This window comes from Somniosus microcephalus, chromosome 2 (assembly GCF_052327205.1).
Source record: "Somniosus microcephalus isolate GS21.2 chromosome 2, FLI_Smic_1.0, whole genome shotgun sequence".
Taxonomy (NCBI): Eukaryota; Metazoa; Chordata; class Chondrichthyes; order Squaliformes; family Somniosidae; genus Somniosus; species Somniosus microcephalus.
The window spans coordinates 106,596,873-106,616,076 of record NC_140988.1 but is presented as its reverse complement, the minus strand read 5'-3'; the positions used below and the strand labels follow the sequence as shown (position 1 = coordinate 106,616,076).

The 19,204-nt window shown below is 45.9% G+C and overlaps 1 protein-coding gene across 2 annotated transcripts in view; it reads left to right on the top strand.

The window, feature by feature from the left end:
- Nucleotides 1-334: 334 nt before the first annotated feature.
- Nucleotides 335-19,204, top strand: part of plrg1 (pleiotropic regulator 1) — a 60,665-nt gene continuing 41,795 nt past the window's right edge. The window contains exons 1-3 of one of the 2 annotated variants that reach the window (XM_085961453.1): nt 335-507; nt 4,147-4,253; nt 6,309-6,442. In XM_085961453.1, the coding sequence (XP_085817579.1) occupies nt 499-507; nt 4,147-4,253; nt 6,309-6,442 (250 nt within the window). In that variant the 5' untranslated portion in view covers nt 335-498. Of the gene's footprint in view, nt 508-4,146; nt 4,254-6,308; nt 6,443-19,204 lie in introns of those variants that run through there. The other variant, XM_085961461.1, reaches the window with a different exon arrangement.

Here is a 19,204-nt window from a genome sequence, read left to right as displayed (position 1 = left end):
TAACGCTCCTGTGAAACTTTGGGACGTTTTACTAGGTTAGCTATATAAATACAAGTTGCTGTTGTTGCTTTGTTACTATCTCCGTTCGCTGTTGGATCTTTTGCTCGCTGGGATCCCGGGTTTGATTTGACCGATCTCTATCCCCAGCTTGTGGCAAAATAATGACTCCGGGGATAGCGGGGCCGAGAAGTCTGCCGCGTTCAGCACTCCTGCAGCTCACCTGTACATATGGTCTACGGCCGCACAGGGGAGGTGTCGCTGTCGCCGGCGGGCATGAAAGGTAAGACGAGAACTGGACGTTGTGACGAGCGCTTCTCTTTCTCGTCCTTTGAACCCTCGGTCCTCCTCCAATGGGAAAGCTCGAGGCTTGATCTCGTGGTCCTGATCAGCCGTTGCGCGGGTTGCTGGGTTGTCGGCGGAGGAAGGTGACGGTTTTTGCCCGAGTTTCGAATTGTTTTCAAAAGCGGCTCGAGCTTTTGCCGGCAGCGAGCGCGAGCCATGGTGGAGGTGGGGCTTTGTCTTTTTTTTAAAGTATATATAATATAAAGTTTGGCTCTCTCGCTTGCCCTGGGACTGCGGGCCTAGCTCTGTAAGCACAGCGTTCGGAGAGTGAGCTGCCATTAGTGGAGGGTCTGAGAGTTCCGGCAACGACCTGGTGTTGCTGATTGCCGTGCACAGAAAAGTAGTAATTCTGCATATACCCCATTGTATCATGGAAAAATAAAATAAAATGCATATTAATTAAATGCAATATATATTTCGACTCCTCCACTCCACCCGAATCTGCTTGTTGGCCCACTCCAATACCATCACAGGTGGACAGATTTCCTGGAAGCAGTGGGGGCCACTTCAATGAACCGCCTGCACCTTTGATTCAAAGGCACTCCGTTTTAAACAAATTTGTAATTATAGACCTTTTCCTACCACTTTTTCTCATTCATCTGCCCTTCCTTGCCAGTCTAAATTGATAGATTTGTGTTAATGAGCATTGGTCATGACAACATATAAATGTGGTAAGAGTGGGAAAATTGGGGCTCTTTGTTAAAATGGAAGAAATTATGGGGTCATTTGATTGGAGGTGTTAAATTATAAAGGGGTGGGACAGAGTAATTGGAAACTGACTTTCTATGCTTGAAGAATCTAGAATGAAGGATTGTAGATATAAGATTAAATGTAAATGATTTAGTAAGCAGATTAAACTTTTGCTGCACAAGGTTGGGATGTCAACATTAAGAATAGGTTAGTTAGGTGGTTGAAGGAAAGGGGATAAGGGATATGGAAACGGGAGCAGGCACATCCGTTTAGGAGTACTCATTGTGTGGAAGATAAACAACATAGACTAGTTGGGACAATAGCCTGTTTCTGCATAATTTTTATGTAATTTTATGACTGGATATTGGGTGAAGATTTACTGCTCTCCTCTCCCTTTCTCTTCCCCCCCCCCCCCCCCCCAAACCCAAAAAAACCCCTCCAGGATTCAGACATTGTTATGAATATGTAATGTGCTAAGATGCTACTCGTCATTAGGGAAAGCGATGAATTTTCTCACAAAGCTGCTGCTACTTGCTCTCAGACTTGAAGAGATCCGGGAAAGTTAATTGGAGGTGGTACTATAACAGTTTCCCTCATATTCTGAAATTGGCCTGTTGCCAGTATAAATTGATAGATTTTCAAGTACTTTGACAGTATATTGTGGAGATTGTAAAATGCAACTACCCCATTGCATGCTCCTGTTTCCCTTAGCAGAGAGGTCAATAACCAGGTGAGATTTAAAGTAATTGATAGAAGGATTAGAGGGAAGTTGAGAACTTTTTTCACCCAGAGGGTGGTGGGGGTCTGAAACTCACTGCCTGAAAGGCTGGTAGAGGCAGAAACACTCAAAGCATTTAAAAAGTACATGGATATTCACTTGAAGTGCCGTGACTTTCAGGAATACGGACCAAGAGCTGGAAAGTGGGATTCGGCTGGATAGCTCTTTTTCGGTCAGCACGCATGATGGGCTGATGACCTCCTTCTGTGCCGTAAATTTCTATGATTGCTTTTTCACTAACATAAAAATGCATTTGCCATTTGAATGCTGCCGAGCAGATGCGTGCAGAACTTTCCTTTACCTGACCACAGTGCAAGGTGGAGCTGGAAGTATCTGCAGTATAACAATGGCTTCAGAGTTTTAGGAGTGAAGTGCTTTTTAATTTTAGCTTGTGGCTTCTAGTAATGAGCTTGTTAATGTTTAGCTGTCGAGCTACTTTAATAAATTCTACACTATAAACATAGACAACTTAAACTTCCAGTGCAGGAGATGACATAATACTTGCCATAAAAGTGGCCATAAACTATATACTTAATAGGAAATGAGGGAACTCATTAAAAAGAATGAGGTGGTGACGGCAAATAATGCATTTAATTTTAGTTTGCTTCACAAAAGATACATGTTGCAGTAAAGTTCAGCAGTTTTCCGGTCGTCTTTAAGTTTTTAAACTACTTTATGTAATTATTTTAGACAAAGTGTGAGGTGCAATATTATCATTTTAAGTTCACATTTGACTTACAAAGCATGCTGTTTTGAAGTGGGGCCCATTTCAGAATTTCTCAATATATGGTTTCCTCTGACTCCCTTGAATCAAACTTCGAAGTTATTTGGCAGGGGCTAGGCTTATCGCTTTGAGTTACTCATCTGCAGACTACTGTCATGAGCAAGAATGTATTTTGCATTAGTCCTTTAATCATATTTAGTGCTTGTTAAAGTTTTGAAAGTCATTTCTGAGGAATGGGTCCCCACCCCACCAGAGCAACACAGTGATAGTATCAAGCATTTCCAGGTTCGCTATAGCATGATCAGATGCAGAGTAAAGCTCTTTGGCTCTACCCCAGCAATGTGCCTTAATAACAACTTGGATTTATATAGCACACTTCACATCCAGAAAGATGGCTCAGGAAACTTTATAAGAAGAAGAAAAAGAATACAGTGGACACCAAAAATGAAGAAATCAGAGGGAAATGTTCAAATGGGGAACTGATGATATGGTTGAAGCGAAGGATTTTTAAAATCAAGGGAAGATAGCAAAACTTAAGGGACTGGATAGAGAATCTCAGCGAGCAGGTTTGTAATGGCAAAATTAGTGGCTACCGATGGAGTGGTTGAGAAAAATGAGAAGTGGGGAGCTATGGTCACAGTTGCTCAAGATGTAATTTGTCTTCGTAATGTGGGTAGGGCAGAAGTCTGATTGTCGGGACTCAAATAAGGAGTGATGACAGTTGAGTGTAGTTGCAAGGTAACATGTTCCAGGAATTTGGAGAAGGTGGCAAGATTTGAGATTGCGGGGGATTTGGGGTGAGTTTCTTGAGGGGAGATTTGTTAGCAGTTTTAAAGGAAATGGGGCATTGCTGGACATGAAAAATAGCTTGAAGATGTTTGCAAGTACGGGGGTTAGAAGGTGAAGTTGGGTGATGAGCTGGGATGGGAAGGGACTTTGGGTTTGGCTTCATGGCTAAGTGGGCTGAGTGGGTGATGGAGAAACTGCAGCAACAAAAAAAGTCAGGGTAAGGGCACTTACAGTGGACCTGTGATTTTGGAGGGGTTGAGGAGCCAGTGGGCACATTGCAGGTGGCCACCATTTTGGACATAAAAAAAAGTCCATGAGGTTTTCTCATTTTGAATCCGAGCGGAGATGGGAGAAGGTCTAAAGAGGTAGTGGAGAAAGTAACCTGGAGAGCGTTGCCACTCGCACCAATGTGGGCATATCAATTTCCTATGCCAACCATTTTTATGGATTCTCTGGGATCGCCATCTTGACAGTTTTGTGATGTGGGCCAACTCTCACTAGGAACTGTCCAAACACGTGTCACATAGGACCCAATAACAAGAGGAGAATTCTCTCTCCAGCCTGTTTTTGATTACATGTCCAGAGATGAAAGGTCATTGTACTAATCCATCATTCCGTCTAATCTCTCAATTTAAGGTTTGTTGAAGTGTCTACAAGATATCTTCTATAGTTATGTGGAATATTGAGATGTGTAATTATATAAAATGCATCAGTACATTTTGTTCAGCAATTCCACCACATTGGAATTTGTTTTAAACATGTTATGTTTCAAATTTTAATTCTGAAACTTAATGCTAAATGAGTTTTTTTTTCTCTTTGTCAGGAGGTGCAGAAACACTCGGTACACACACTGGTGTTCAGATCTCTGAAAAGAACCCATGACATGTTTGTTAGTGATCATGCCAAGCCTATCGCAGTAGATGAGAGAAGGTGAGTGCTTGCGCTGATCTTTAAGTATAATATTTACTGAAGGCATAAAAGGTATCTCATTGGACCATGAGCGCATTTATAAAACAAGAGGCACTTGACAGCATTACCACGAATGTCAAAACCCCAAATGTTTTATGTCTGGTGCATAAGCTGTATAAATTTTGCAGAATACTTGGACCTGTGTTGTTTCCCTTTACAGGAAACTTTGTGCTATCCGGCACAGACGGGACCGAGCTGTTGCCGTTCCCTCAAAACTGCCGGACAAACCAGCGTTAATGTTGAAGCATACGGAAGCTCCGTATCTGGCAACAAACACTGTTGCTTAGCAACAGCTTCTAAACAGTCGGCCGTACCTTGGAAGCGTCTCTATCGCTTAGCAACAGCTTCAGAGAGACTTTGCAGAGCCTGACTGTTGAAAAAAAAGCCACGAGAAGAAAAAAAAAGCCACGAGAAGAAAAAAAAAACCTAACAAAACGGCTCCTGATTTTTGCCGGTGGCTCGAGCTTGCCGGACATTTAGCTTCCGGATAACACAAAGATTCCTGTACCATGCCTCAGTCTTGTTTGTTGAAACCACTCACTATTTATATTTGATATGACTGATCATGCGGTGATCCTCCACAGCCTCTCGTCTGTTGTCCAACTCCACGGGACTGCTCTTGTATGGTCAGCGACATTATCTGCTGACATGGGGTCAACTTCCATATGTATGCTGATCGTACCTAGCTCTATCTCTGCCACTTTTCTGGACCCCACGTTCACTTTGTTACTGTTGTACTGCTTGTCTGGCATCAGGAAAGGGCAGCACGGTGGCATAGTGGTTAGCACTGTTGCCTCACAGCACCAGGGACCCGGGTTCGAATCCGGCCTCGGGCGACTGTCTGTGTGGAGTTTGCACATTCTCCCCGTGTTTGCGTGGGTTTCCTCCGGGTGCTCCGGTTTCCTCCCACAGTCCAAAGATGTGCGAGTTAGGTTGATTGGCTATGATAAATTGACCCTTAGTGTTAGGTGGGGTTACGGGGATAGGGTGGGATATGTGTTGGTGTAGGGGTTACGGGGATTGGGTGGGATATGTGTCGGTGCAGGCTCAATGGGCCGAAATGGCATCTATCTGCACTGTGGGGTTTCTGTGATTCTGTGATCTTGGATGAGCTACAACTTTCTTCAGCTTGCGACTGGCAAGATTGAAACCTTGGTTTTTGGGTGCTTGTCACAAACTCTGCTTCCTTCCCACTGACTCCACCTCTTCTGTGGCATCCCACTTTTCAGTATGCACAACCATAGTATCCTGTTCAACCTTAGGCTTAGCTTCAAATCCCATCTTCTCTCCTGCTTATTTCCAACTCTGCAACATTGTCTGCCCTCTGCTACAGAAACTCCATGCTGGCCTGTGTTCATCCATGCTCCATAAACTTCAGATTATCCAAGTTGCAAGTGCTTGTATCCTGTCTCATATTAAGTCCTGGTCATCCAATGCCGCACCATGTGGTTGTTGGGGTATGTAGGTGATCTGCTTCCCAGCATCACCTTGCAGTGCTGGCCACAAGGAGGTGTGAGAGACCAACCCAGGGACACACTCTTTCTCTCTCAATTCTGAAGAAATTCCTGGTCTTCACCTGGTACTTCTCTGTCTTGACTGAGATCAGGAACTGTGTGTAGAAACTGGGGGTGCAAACCTGTCCTTTGTTATACCATTGTGCTACCTCGAGTTGTGTAAACTTTACCCAAATATTTCTGTTTTGGGGCGAAAACTCTTCAATTTAAATAGTTTTCATTTGAAAATATGGAAATTTAAGAACAGTTATAGTAAAGTTCAGAACAAAACTGATGCAAATGAAAGCATATAAAAAGTAACTGCCAATGCAGTAGTAAAAGAAAAGGAGGATTTCATTTCAAAATTTATAATTGTAGCTGAGATTGCATACTGTTCAGTATATCAGCAGTGAATGGCTTTAAACTAGTATGTGGAAAAGCTTTTATAATGCACAGCTATTTCAGGAGAGTTACTAATCACTTGAATTAATTCACTATTTTTGGACTTCTTGTATTTGATCAGTTACAAGCTCAAGATGAATGTGAAGCTTCAAACAGAGTACAGCCCTGTGCTTCACATGCCTATACTTAAAGAGATCAGAGAAAAAAGTGCACAATCTGATTCCTACAACCATGGACATTATGACCTAAATCATGGTATGCTTTTAAAACATATTACAGAAAATATCTTCAGTGTTACTGTAGTGAATTTAATTGATGTTTCCTTTATTTTATTCTATAACTAGCTGAAGTGCCCGGCGGTGCCGAGGGATTTTTGAGGGCATGTTGTTGTTGGAAGAGAGAGAGAGAGAGCGACTGGGGGGAAGAGAGAGAGCGACTGGGGGGAAGAGAGAGCGCGACTGGGGGGGAAGAGAGAGAGCGACTGGGGGGGAAGAGAGAGAGCGACTGGGGGGAGAAGAGAGAGAGCGACTGGGGGGGGGAGAAGAGAGAGAGCGACTGGGGGGGGAGAAGAGAGAGAGCGACTGGGGGGGGAGAAGAGAGAGAGCGACTGGGGGGGAGAAGAGAGAGCGACTGGGGGGGGGAGAAGAGAGAGCGACTGGGGGGGGGAGAAAAGAGAGAGCGACTGGGGGGGGGAGAAGAGAGAGAGCGACTGGGGGGGGAGAAGAGAGAGAGCGACTGGGGGGGAGAAGAGAGAGAGCGACTGGGGGGGAGAAGAGAGAGAGCGACGGGGGGAGAAGAGAGAGCGACTGGGGGGGAGAAGAGAGAGAGCGACTGGGAGGGGAGAAGAGAGCGAGCGACTGGGGGGGAAGAGAGCGAGCGACTGGGGGGCAACAGAGCGAGCGACTGGGGGGGAACAGAGCGAGCGACTGGGGGGGAAGAGAGCGAGCGACGGGGGCAGAGAGCGGGAGGGAGGGGAGAGGAGGGAAGGGGAGGGAGGGGGATGGGAAGGAGGAGGGGGGAGGGAAGGGGGTGGGAGCGGAGGGGGGGAGGGACGGGGGGGGGAGAGAGAGGGGGGAGAGGCCGGGTTGCCGGGGTAACTCTCCTCCCCCTCCCGTGGCCCGCCCCTCGCGAGCCCCGCCCCCCCCCCAGCTCCCCGAGCCACGCCCCCCCTCCCGAGGCCGGGCCTGAGGCGACTTGAGACGGCCGATTGCGGATGGCCTGGCCGGGTTGCCGGGGTAACCCTCCTCCCCCTCCCGAGGCCGGGCCTGAGGCGGCTTGAGACGGCCGATTGCGGCTGGCCAGGCCCTGTTGCCGGGGTAACCCTCCTCCGCCCTCCCGATCTCTGGGACTGGGCCTGAGCGGGTTGAGACGGCCGATTGCGGCTGGCCGAGCCCGGTTGCCGGGTTAACCCCCTCCGCTCCCCCTTCCCGCTACCCCTCCCCCTCCCCTCCCGAGCCCCGCCCCCCGGTAACCTGCTCGCTTCCCTCTGCCCGCACTCTGTGGGCCCTGTGGCCAGCCTTCACCAAGATGGCTGGCCGCTGGTTCGGAATCGGGCCCAGCGGGACGGCCGGTGTGTAGCTCGGGCGTGGTTGGGAAGGAGAGGCCCAGGCTTGAAGGCCTGAGGCCTGCAGACAGCAGACCTGGAGAAATGAAACATGTAATGGACTCATTTATTACACACAAATTATATAATGAGTTAGTTGGGCTCCTAAGTACCAAATTTGTGGTGGATAAAATTCCCTGCACACGTACAGAAAGTGGGGAAAAAAAAATAAACTTACGAATCAAGATGGCTGACACTCACCTCGGTTCAGAATGATAAGGCGCACCCACACACGCACCGATTGGTCAACCGTCAGGTCGCTGAACTGTAGGATTGGTCAATCATCATGTCACTCAACTGTAGGATGGCCCGCCCGCGCACACAATTAACCCGCCCCCACTCGATGTTAATGAGCGGAATTTTGAACGTTTTTTGGATACCGTCGGCACAATTTATGTCCGACCAAAAAGTAAATACGCCTACAAGAGTCCCCTAATGATGAGCTTTCTTTTGATACAACACATGTGTAGGTACGCTCTATAACTTTTGATTGTGTAGCCGGACAGACAGACAGAGACATACTCTTTTTTATATATATACTAGCTGGGGGGAGCCCGGCTTTGCCAGGGCTGTTTTGGGCCGGGCGGTTTAAATGGAGTCCCAGGCTTTGGGGCCCTGTCTGTGTCCCTTTGTGAATCTGGTGGCGGGCAACATTTCTACCTTTTTAATACCTTGAAAGATGAAAGTGAAAGTACTTATAAAAGGTTTTTGGTAAATCTTATGTTATTTTTAAAAGAGATACTAACTTTCAAAGTAGTTTGAGCTGGAAGCTGAAGTCATGGCAGTGAAACAATGGCTGCCACATCCCCGAGATGAAAACGATTAGTCCCGCCCACACACACACACACACACCCACACACACACACACACACACACACACACACACCGATTGGCCAACCATCAGGGGACCGTACTGTAGGATTGGTCAATCGTGATGGCACAGGATTGGTCGAACCTTGACGTCAGTCAATCAATGCTAGCAGATAATGAGTTTAATTTTGAAGGTTTTTTGCATAAGGCGGCGAACAATTTTCGTCCAACCGAAAAGTAAATACGCTTACCAGCGTCCCGGAAGCGTAAGCTTTCTTCGGAGGCAACGCGCGCTTAGGTACGCCGTATAACTTTCGAGCGCATAGCCGGACAGACGCACACCCGAGGACAGACAGACAGAAGGACAGACAGATCGACTCCTTTTTTATATATATAGATAGATATATATATAGATTTGTGACCTTATACGTAGTGTAATAAGATGATGACCAATGTCTGCATTTTAAAAATCTAGAGTATGGAGTGCTGTTCCAGATTTCTTTTGTGATCTCTGTGGCTGTGATTTTTGGGAGAAAATTCTTGAATTTAAATAGTTTTCATTTGTGAACTGTGAAATCATAGAGGTTTAAGAACAGTTTTTTGTGGGATTTAGAACAAAATTGATGTAAATGAAAGCATATAAAAGTAACTAATGCTCTTTTAAAAGAAAATAAGTATTCTTGTAATTTTTTTTAAAAAGCTGATTGCTCTAGTAACTATGGCACACAGGCTCTTAAATTCTACTGCTCATAGCATCAGTAAAATGAATGTTTGTGGAGAAATTCATAGTGTCAAAAGTTATATTGATTTCCTCTGTTTTAGCTGCTAGTTGTAAATTTCTGCTTTGAAATGACTTCCTTGCCCTAATAGTAACATGGATCATGTGTAACAACAATTAAGATTCATTGTTTAAAGGGTATTCCAGAAATATTGTGGGAAATCCTGCTTGCTGTTTTGCAAGATTCATACAAGAATCTCCCATAGAGTAAAAGTTGATGGACAGCAACATTTGCAGCCGGCCTATCAGCATTTCTTGGCACTGACCGAAATGTTGCTTTATTCATTTTACTAGTTGATCTCCCATGGCACTCGGAGTTGTGACCAAATTCTGTATTCCGGTGAAGTGAGGTTGGAAGATTAGATAATTGAACCATGAGGAGGGAAGCAGATGGAGGGAAGAGATGGGAGAATAGTCTCACTGGGAGAGGGTAACCTGGGTAGTCATATGCTTTCATCAGGGCGGTTAGGGGTGGTGGGGTTAGCCTAGCATAGTATTAAAGCTGGCAGGAAGGGTGGTTAGTTCCAGGTTTCGCTTCCGCGCTAGCATTTTCACCTCTGAACGATCAGAATTAATCTATGCTTGCACAGCCATGTCCTGTATCTTAGCTTTATTGCGGGGGGGGGGGGGATACAGAAAGAGTGGTGGTAAAAGGCTGGGTTACAATCACTGTGTAATTATGGGAGCTTAGGATAAGATTCCTACAGTGGAGAGAGGAGGGGATGGAAGAGTACTGTCCACAAATATTTCTTAGTCAGGGGAGCAGGGATGTTGAATTTTGGCAGCGTCGGCAAGGGTTATCTGCTTTACAGCAAGCATAGGAATTATGTAGGCAGCTTAGTGGGGGATGGGGGGAGGGAGGACTGTGGTGAGGGTGTTTATTGTTGGAGGCAAGATTTATTTACTGCATCCAGTGATTTACGTTCTTAGAAAAAAAATTGGCTTTCGCCCTAATTATTGCTGTATATGGTAAGGCAAAACTGATTTGTTCCTGACTTCAGACAGGAATTATAGAATGACTCTCAGTTTAAAAGTACTCTGCCAGTATTCAGTTTGAAACTGTTGTTTAATGTTACAATCCTTTTATCATTGTAAATGCCAATCACAGCACCACTTGCAGTCATAACAAGTAGAGCAGGTAAATGTTGACATTTAACATAGATTTTGTCATAAACAGTACCTATAGGAGTGTTTAATGTATTTTGAAATGGAATGTTTTGATCCATTGGCATTTTTATTATACAAATAGTTGATCTCCTATGGCGTTGCATACGGGGAGTTGAAATCAACTGCAATATTCAGGTCAGAGGGCGGGGTATAACTGGGCCCAAATGGAGGAGAGGAAGGGGTGGAGGTGGATCGGATAGAAGAGAGGGAGGGAGGGGATGGGACAGGAGAGGAGGAGGAGGAGGAGGAGGAAGGGGTAGGTAAGGTTTAGGAGGATGAGGAGAGAAGGGGAGGGTGAGGAAGATGGGGAAGAGAGGCGATGGGATGTGGACAGGGTGGGTCAGGGAGCAGGGTAGAGGAGTTATGACGAAGACTAATGACCCACGTCTGCAGTTTGTTACAGGAAACCTCCAGACATGTTCTGCACACAAAACATTGCCAGTAGCATTCAAGGCCACCCCTACTATTTTTGTATTACTAGCACTTTCCAGTCCCTAACATACCTGCACCATTAGTCAGCTTGTTCATTGATGCATCAAGGCAGTTAATGAACAACTTTTCTATCATGTAACTATCTGCATCAGATTCCCCTGTAGCTGCAGAAACAGATGGTAGACTTGGTAGCCTTGATCATATATCTGGATTTCTGAGGGTGCAGGAGGTTATTGATTGCACCCATATAGCCATTTGTTCCTCACCAGTAATCCAAAGGCTTGTCTCAACCGTCAAGAGATTTTGGTCCCTCAGTATACCACTAGATAGTGACCACTAGCAGTGGATTGTGATGCAATGCCCATTTCTGACACTTCACATGATGCTTTTTTTGTAGAATTTCTGTTTATATCTTTTCAGTAGAGACAGCAGAATGGAAGGATGGATCTTGAATGACAAGAATAACACTGTTACTATGGCTCACATCTCCGCTGACAACATCATGCAGCAGAGAATCAAGCACATTAGGACAAGTACTGTCGAAGGGCAAACTTCAGATGTTTGGGTCAGCCAGAGGTCACTTTACAATGTGCCTTATGTGATGGAACGTATATAGTAGCTTGCTGCTTGTTGCACAACATTGTTAAGGAGAGTCGCATTAATGAGGTGCCAAAGCTAGAAATGGAGGTGTGGCAGGAGGATGATGTTTGTCAACCTTGATCACTGATTTCTTTGCTTATTGACCCTACATCCTAGGGTCTTGAGAGAAGTGGCAGTTGGGATTGTGGATGCATTGGTGATTATTTTCCAAAACTCCCTGGACTCAGGAAAGGTCCCGGCAGATTGGAAAACTGCTAATGTAACACCCTTATTTAAGAAGGGAAGTAGACAAAAAGCCGGAAACTATAGACCAGTTAGCCTAACATCTGTGGTTGGCAAAATGTTGGAGTCCATTATTAAGGAAACAGTAACAGAGCATTTGGATAAACATAATTTAATAGGACAGAGTCAGCATGGTTTTATGAAGGGGAAGTCATGTTTGACAAATTTGCTCGAATTCTTTGAGGACGTAACATACAGGGTGGATAAAGGGGAACCAGTGGATGTAGTGTATTTGGACTTCCAAAAGGCATTTGACAAGGTTCCACACAAAAGATTACTGATCAAGATAAAAAATCACGGGATTGGGGGTTATATACTGGCATGGGTGGAAGATTGGCTATCTAACAGAAAACAAAGAGTTGGGATAAATGGTTCGTTCTCGGGCTGGCAATCAGTAACCAGTGGGGTTCCGCAGGGGTCAGTGCTGGGACCCCAACTCTTTACAATCTATATTAATTTGGAGGAAGGGACCGAGTGCAACATATCCAAGTTTGCCGACGATACAAAGATGGGAGGGAAAGCAGTGAGTGAGGAGGACATAAAAAACCTGCAAAAGGACATAGACAGGCTAAGTGAGTGGGCAGAGATTTGACAGATGCAATATAATGTTGGAAAGTGTGAGGTTATGCACTTTGGCAGAAAAAGTCAAAGAGCAAGTTATTATCTAAATGGGGAGAAACTGCAAAGTGCTACAGTACAAAGGGATCTGGGGGTCCTGGTGCATGAAACACAAAAAGTTAGTATGCAGGTGCAGCAGGTGATCAGGAAGGCCAATGGAATCTTGGCTTTTATTGCAAGGGGGATGGAGTATAAAAACAGGGAAGGCTTGCTGCAGTTATACAGGGTATTGGTGAGGCCACACCTGGAATACTGCGTGCAGTTTTGGTTTCCATATTTAAGAAAAGATATACTTGCTCTCGAGGCGGTTCAGAGAAGGTTCACTCGGTTGATTCCGGAGATGAGGGGGTTGACGTATGAGGAAAGGTTGAGTAGGTTGGGACTCTACTCATTGGAGTTCAGAAGAATGAGAGGCGATCTTATCGAAACATATAAGATTGTGAGGGGGCTTGATCGGGTGGATGTGGTGAGGATGTTTCCACTGATGGGTGAGACTAGAACTAGGGGGCATAATCTTAGAATTAGGTGCCGCCCTTTCCAAACTGAGATGAGGAGAAACTTCTTCACTCAGAGGGTAGTAAATCTATGGAATTTGCTACCCCAGAGAGCTGTGGAAGCTGCAACATTAAATAAATTTAAAATGGAGATAGACAGTTTCCTAGCAGATAAGGGAATTAGGGGTTACGGGGAGAGGGCAGGGAAGTGGACGTGAGTCTAGATTCGGATCAGCCATGATCCTATTGAATGGCGGAACAGGCCCGAGGGGCCGTATGGCCTACTCCTGCTCCTACTTCTTATGTTCTTATAGTTGGTATACCTCACTTTTCATCATGCCTATGTAACCAGAAATTGTGTATTATAAAATGTACCATTGCTTTGGTTCCTCACCTTGGTACTTTGTTAGTCATAAACTATTTACACATATTTTCCCAGGTGTGGCAGGTCGTGAGCATAACATAAGAATTAGGAGCAGGAGTAGGCTATATGGCCCATCAAGCCTGCTCTGCCATTCAGTAAGATCATGGCTGATCTTCGATCTCGGCTTCACTTTCCCGTCCAATCTCCATATCCCTTGGTTCCCTTGGAGTCCAAAAATCTATCTATCTCAGCCTTGAATATATTCTAACTTGGCAGGGGGATGGGATACGGAGTGGAGCTATAGTAGGGGGTGATGCACAGCCAAATATAGAGGAAAAAACAAGTCAACCTGGAAGGCAGAGTAAATATGTAATGGCACAAGGGAGTATGGCAAGGCTGGATGGCATTTATTTTAATGCAAGGAGTCTTGCAAGTAAGGCAGATGAATTGAAGGTGTTGATGAACACATGGGAGTATGATGTTGCTATCACAGAGACATGGTTGAGGGAGGGGCAGGACTGGCAGCTCAATAGCCAGGGTATAGAATCTTCAGGCGAGACAGAGGGGGGTGTAAAAGAGGAGGGGATGTCGTAATATTAATCAAGGAGTCGATTACTGCTGTAAGGAGGGATGATATCTTAGCAGGTTCCTCTAATGAGGCCATATGGGTAGAACTTAAAAACAAAAATGGGGCAAGCACTTTGCTAGGAGTGTACTATAGGCCCCCAAACAGTCAGGGGGAGATAGAGGAACAGATATGTAGGCAAATCTCAGAGAAGTGTAGAAATAATAGGGTAATAATAGTCGGGGATTTCAACTTCCCCAATATTAACTGGGATAGTCAGAGTGTGAAAGGCTTAGAGGGTGCAGAATTCTTAAAGTGCATCCAAGAGAGCTTTTTGAGCCAGCATGTAGAAAGTCCTACAAGAGAGGGGGGCGGTACTGGACCTAATTCTAGGGAATGTAGCCGGGCAAGTGGTAGAAGTGTCAGTAGGAGAGCATTTGTTGACTGTGACCATAATTCGGTGAGATTTAAGGGAGTCATGGAAAAGGACAAAGATGGACTGGAATTGAAGGTTCTAAATTGGGGGATGGCTGATTTTAATATAAGGCAGGATCTGGCCAAAGTGGACTGGGATCAGCTACTTGTAGGAAAATCCACATCAGAGCAGTGGGAGTCTTTCAGAAAGGAAATAGAGAGTACAACGCCATATGTTCCCGTAAAGGTCAAGGGTGGGACCAACAAGCCCAGGGAACCCTGGATATCAAGGGATATACAAGAATGGATTAGGAAAAAAAGGGAGGCTTTTGGCAGATACAAAGCACTAAAAACAGTGGAAGCCCTAGAGGAGTATAGAAAGTGCAGGGGGATACTTAAAGAAATTAGGAGAGTGAAGAGTGGGCATGAAAAAACACTGGTGAGCAAAATAAAGGAAAATCCCAAGGTGTTTTATAAGTAAAGGACAAGAGGATAACCAGGGAAAGAGTAGGGCCCATTAGGGACCAATGTGGCAATCTGTGTGTAGAGCCGGAAGATGTAGGTGAGGTTTTAAATGAATATTTTGCATCTGTGTTCACTATCGAGAAGGATGATGTAGGCATAGAAATCAGGCGGGGGATTGTGATATACTTGAACAAATTAGTATCGAGAGGGAGGAGGTACTAGTGGTTTTAGCGGGCTTAAAAGTGGATAAATCCCCAGGCCTAGACGAGATGTATCCCAGGCTGCTGTGTGAGGCAAGGGAGGAGATTGCAGGGGCTCCGACACAAATTTTCAGAACCTCTGGCCACAGGGGAGGTGCCAGAGGACTGGAGAACAGCTAACGTAGTACCATTATTCAAGAAGGGTAGTAGGGATAAACCAGGGAATTACAGGCCAGTGAGCCTAACATCAGTGGTAGAGAAATTATTGGAAAAAATTCTGAGGGACAGAATTAGTCTCCACTTGGAGAGGCAAGGATTAATCAAGGATAGTCGGCATAGCTTTGCCGGGGAGATCGTGTCTAACCAATTTGATTGAATTTTTCGAGGGGGTGACTACATGTGTGGATGAGGGTAGTGCAGTTGATGTAGTCTACATGAACTTCAGTAAGGCTTTTGACAAAAGTCCCACATGGGAGACTGGTCAAGAAGGTAAGAGCCCATGGGATCCAGGGCAATTTGGCACATTGGACCCAAAATTGGCTTAGTGGCAGGAGGCAGAGGGTGATGGTCGAAGGTTGTTTTTGTGACTGGAAGCCTGTGTCCAGTGGTGTACCGCAGGGATCGGTGCTGGGTCCCTTGCTGTTTGTAGTGTACATTAATGATTTAGATATGAATGTAGGAGGTATGATCAGTAAGTTTGCAGATGACATGAAAATTGGTGGAGTGGTAAATAGCGAGGGGGGAAGCCTCAGGCTACAGGACATTATAGATGGGTTGGTTAGATGGGCAGAACAATGGCAAATGGAATTTAACCCTGAAAAGTGTGAGGTGATGCATTTTGGGAGGACTAACAAGGCAAGGGAATACACAATGAATGGTAGGACCCTAGGAAGGACAGAGGATCAGAGGGACCTTGGTGTGCATGTACATAGATCCCTGAAGGCAGCAGGACAGATAGATAAGGTGGTTAAAAAGGCTGTGTGCAGTTCTGGTTGCCACACTATAGGAAGGATGTGATGGCATTGGAGAGGGTGCAGAGGAGATTCGCCAGGATGTTACCTGGGCTGGAGCGCTTCAGCTATGAAGAGAGACTGGACAGGCTGGGGTTGTTTTCCTTAGAGCAGAGAAGGCTGAGGGGGGACCTGATTGAGGTGTACAAAATTGAGGGGCATATATAGGGTAGATAGAAAGGAACTTTTCCCCTTTAGTAGAGGGGTCAACAACCAGGGGGCATAATTTCAAGGTAAGGGGCAGGAGGTTTCGAGGGGATTTGAGGAAAAACTTTTTCACCGAGAGGGTGGTTGGAATCTGGAACTCACTGCATGAAAGGGTGGTAGAGGCAGGAAATCTCACAACATTCAAGAAACACTTAGATGAGCACTTGAAACGCCAAAGCATACAAGGCTACGGACCAAGTGCTGGAGAATGGGATTAGAATAGACGGCTTGATGGCTGGCACGGACACGATGGGCCGAAGGGCCTCTTTCTGTGCTGTATAACTCTGACTCAATGACTCTGCATCCACAGCCCTTTGGGGTAGAGAATTCCAAAGATTCACAACCCTCTGAGTGAAGAAATTGCTCCTCATTTCAGTCTTAAATGGTTGGCCCCTTATCCTGAGATTTTGCACCCCTCCCTCCAGATCTAGACTCTCCAGCCAGAGGAAACAACCTCAGAGCATCTTACCCTGTCAATTCTCCTCAGAATCACACCTCATTCTTCTAAACTCGAGAGTATAAACCAAATCTACTCAATCTCTCCTCATAGGACAACCCTCTCATCCCAGGGATCAATCTAGTGAATCTTCGTTGCACTGTACACAGTATCCACTCTAATACGACGTGTGGCAGATGAAAACCAGCTTCTGAAGCTTTCCCTCTGACCCAAAGATTACATTTTGGCCCTGCTGTGGCCTTGTATACAGACTGGTCATACTGTTTGAGTAGCCTGTCACACACCTGTTCAGTAGATTAAATCCTAACAGAAACAAGGTGTACAGAGGACTGGGAGAGACAAATAGCACTAGAGTAAAGAATACTTCAGAAATAGGAGGGATCAGACGGGGCAAATGCAAAGCAGTCTAAGATGGATTTGGAGTGCATGTATGCAAATGCACGGAGCATGGTAAATAAGGTTGGTGAGCTGCAGGCACAGGGCGACTATATATGATATAGTGACAATAACAGAGACCTGGCTCAAAGAAGGGGAGGATTGGGAACTTAATATTCCTGGCTACAAGGTATTCAGCAAAGATGGGGAAGGAAAAAAAAGGAGGGGTGGCAGTATTGATCAGAGAAACAATTATAGTACTGGAGAGGGGATGATGAAGTTGAAGGGTCAAAGACAAGAGTCTATTTGGTTAGAACTAAGGAACAATAAAGGATCTATTACACTACTGAGTGTATACTATAGGCCACCAAATAGTGGGAAGGAGATAGAGGAGCAAATTTGCAGGTAAATTACAGAAAGATTCAAGAACTACAGAGTAGTGATAACGGGGGACTTGAGTTATCCGAATATAGACGCGGATAGTAATAGTGTAAAGGGCAAAGAGGAGGAGGAATTTCTGAAATGTGTATGAGAACTTTCTTGATCATGTATTCCCAGCCCAACAAGGAAGGAAGCAGTGCTGGATCTAGTTCTGGGGAATGAAGTGGAGCATGTTTCAGTGGGCGAGCATTTGGGGAACAGTGATCATATAATCAGGTTTAGAATAGTTATGGAAAAGGACAAAGTACATTCAAGCATAAAAATACTTAATTGGAAGATAGCTAATTTCAGTGAGTTGAAAAGGGATCTGGCCCAGGTGGATTGGAATCAAAAATTGGTAGGCTAAACAGTAATTGAAGAAGAGATAGTTCGAGTAGACACATTGCTATGAGGGGGGAAGGAAGGGCATCTAAAGATAGAGGTTAAAATAAGACAGAAAAAGGAGGCTTGTGACAATAGTAAGGTTCATAATACAGTAGAGAATCAAGCTGCATATAGAAAGTACAGAGATCATCTAAAAAGGGAATAAGAGGGGCAAAGAGAGAGTATGAGAATAGATTACTGGCTTCTTAGGCAGTCCCTCGGAACCGAGGATGACTTGCTTCCACATTAAAAATGAGTTCGCAGGTGACTGATGAGTCCAATGCGGGACCTGCAGTCTCTGTCACGGTGGGGAGATGGTGGTTGAAGGGGCGGGTGGGTGGGGTGCTTGGGTTGACGTGCGCTGCCTGCACTTGGCTTCCGCTTGCTCCCGGCGAAGAGACTCGAGGTGTTCGGTGCCTTCCCGGATGCTTCGCCTCCACTTTGTGCGGTTTTGGGCCAGGGATTCCCAGGTGTCGGTGGGGATGTTGCACTTTTTCCAAGGAGGCTTTGAGGGTGTCCTTGAAGCGTTTCCTCTGCCCACCTGGAGCTCTCTTGCCATGCCGGAGCTCCGAGTAGAGCGCTTGTTTTGGGAGTCTCGTATCGGGCATGCGGACAATGTGACCCATCCATCGGAGCTGATTGAGTATGGTCAAAGCTTCGATGCTGGGGGCGTTGGCCTGAGCAAGAACACCGACGTTGGTGCGCCTATCCTGCCAATGGATTTGCAGGATCTTGCGGAGGCACCGTAGATGGTACCTCTCCAGTGCTCTGAGGTGCCTGCTATACATGGTCCATGTCTCTGAGGCATACAGCCATGAGCTTAGTGCTGGGTTTGAGGTCCTGGTCTTCAAACACTCTGTTCCTCAGGCGACCGAAGGCTGCACTGGCACACTGAAGGCGGTGTTGGACTTCGTCGTCGACGTCTGCCCTTGTTGACAGTAGGCTCCCGAGGTATGGAAAGTGGTCTACATTGTCCAAGGCCTTGTTGTGGATTTTGATAATCGGGGGGGCAGTACTGTGTGGCGGGGGCAGGTTGGTAGAGGACCTTTGTCTTACGGATGTTTAGTGTAAGGCCCATGCTCTTGTACGCTTCGGTGAAGGTGTTGACGATGGTTTGGAGTTCGACCTCCGAGTGAGTGCAGACACGAGCGTCGTCTGCATACTATAATTTGACGACAGAGGATGGGACGACCTTGGATCTGGACTGGAGGCGACGGAGGTTGAACAGTTTCCCGTTTGTTCTGTAAATTAGCTCCACTCCAGTGGGGAGCTTGCTGAGGGTGAGATGGAGCATTGCAGCAAGGAAGATCGAGAAGAGCGTTGGTGCGATGACGCAGCCTTGCTTGACCCCGGTTCGTACGTGAATTGGGCC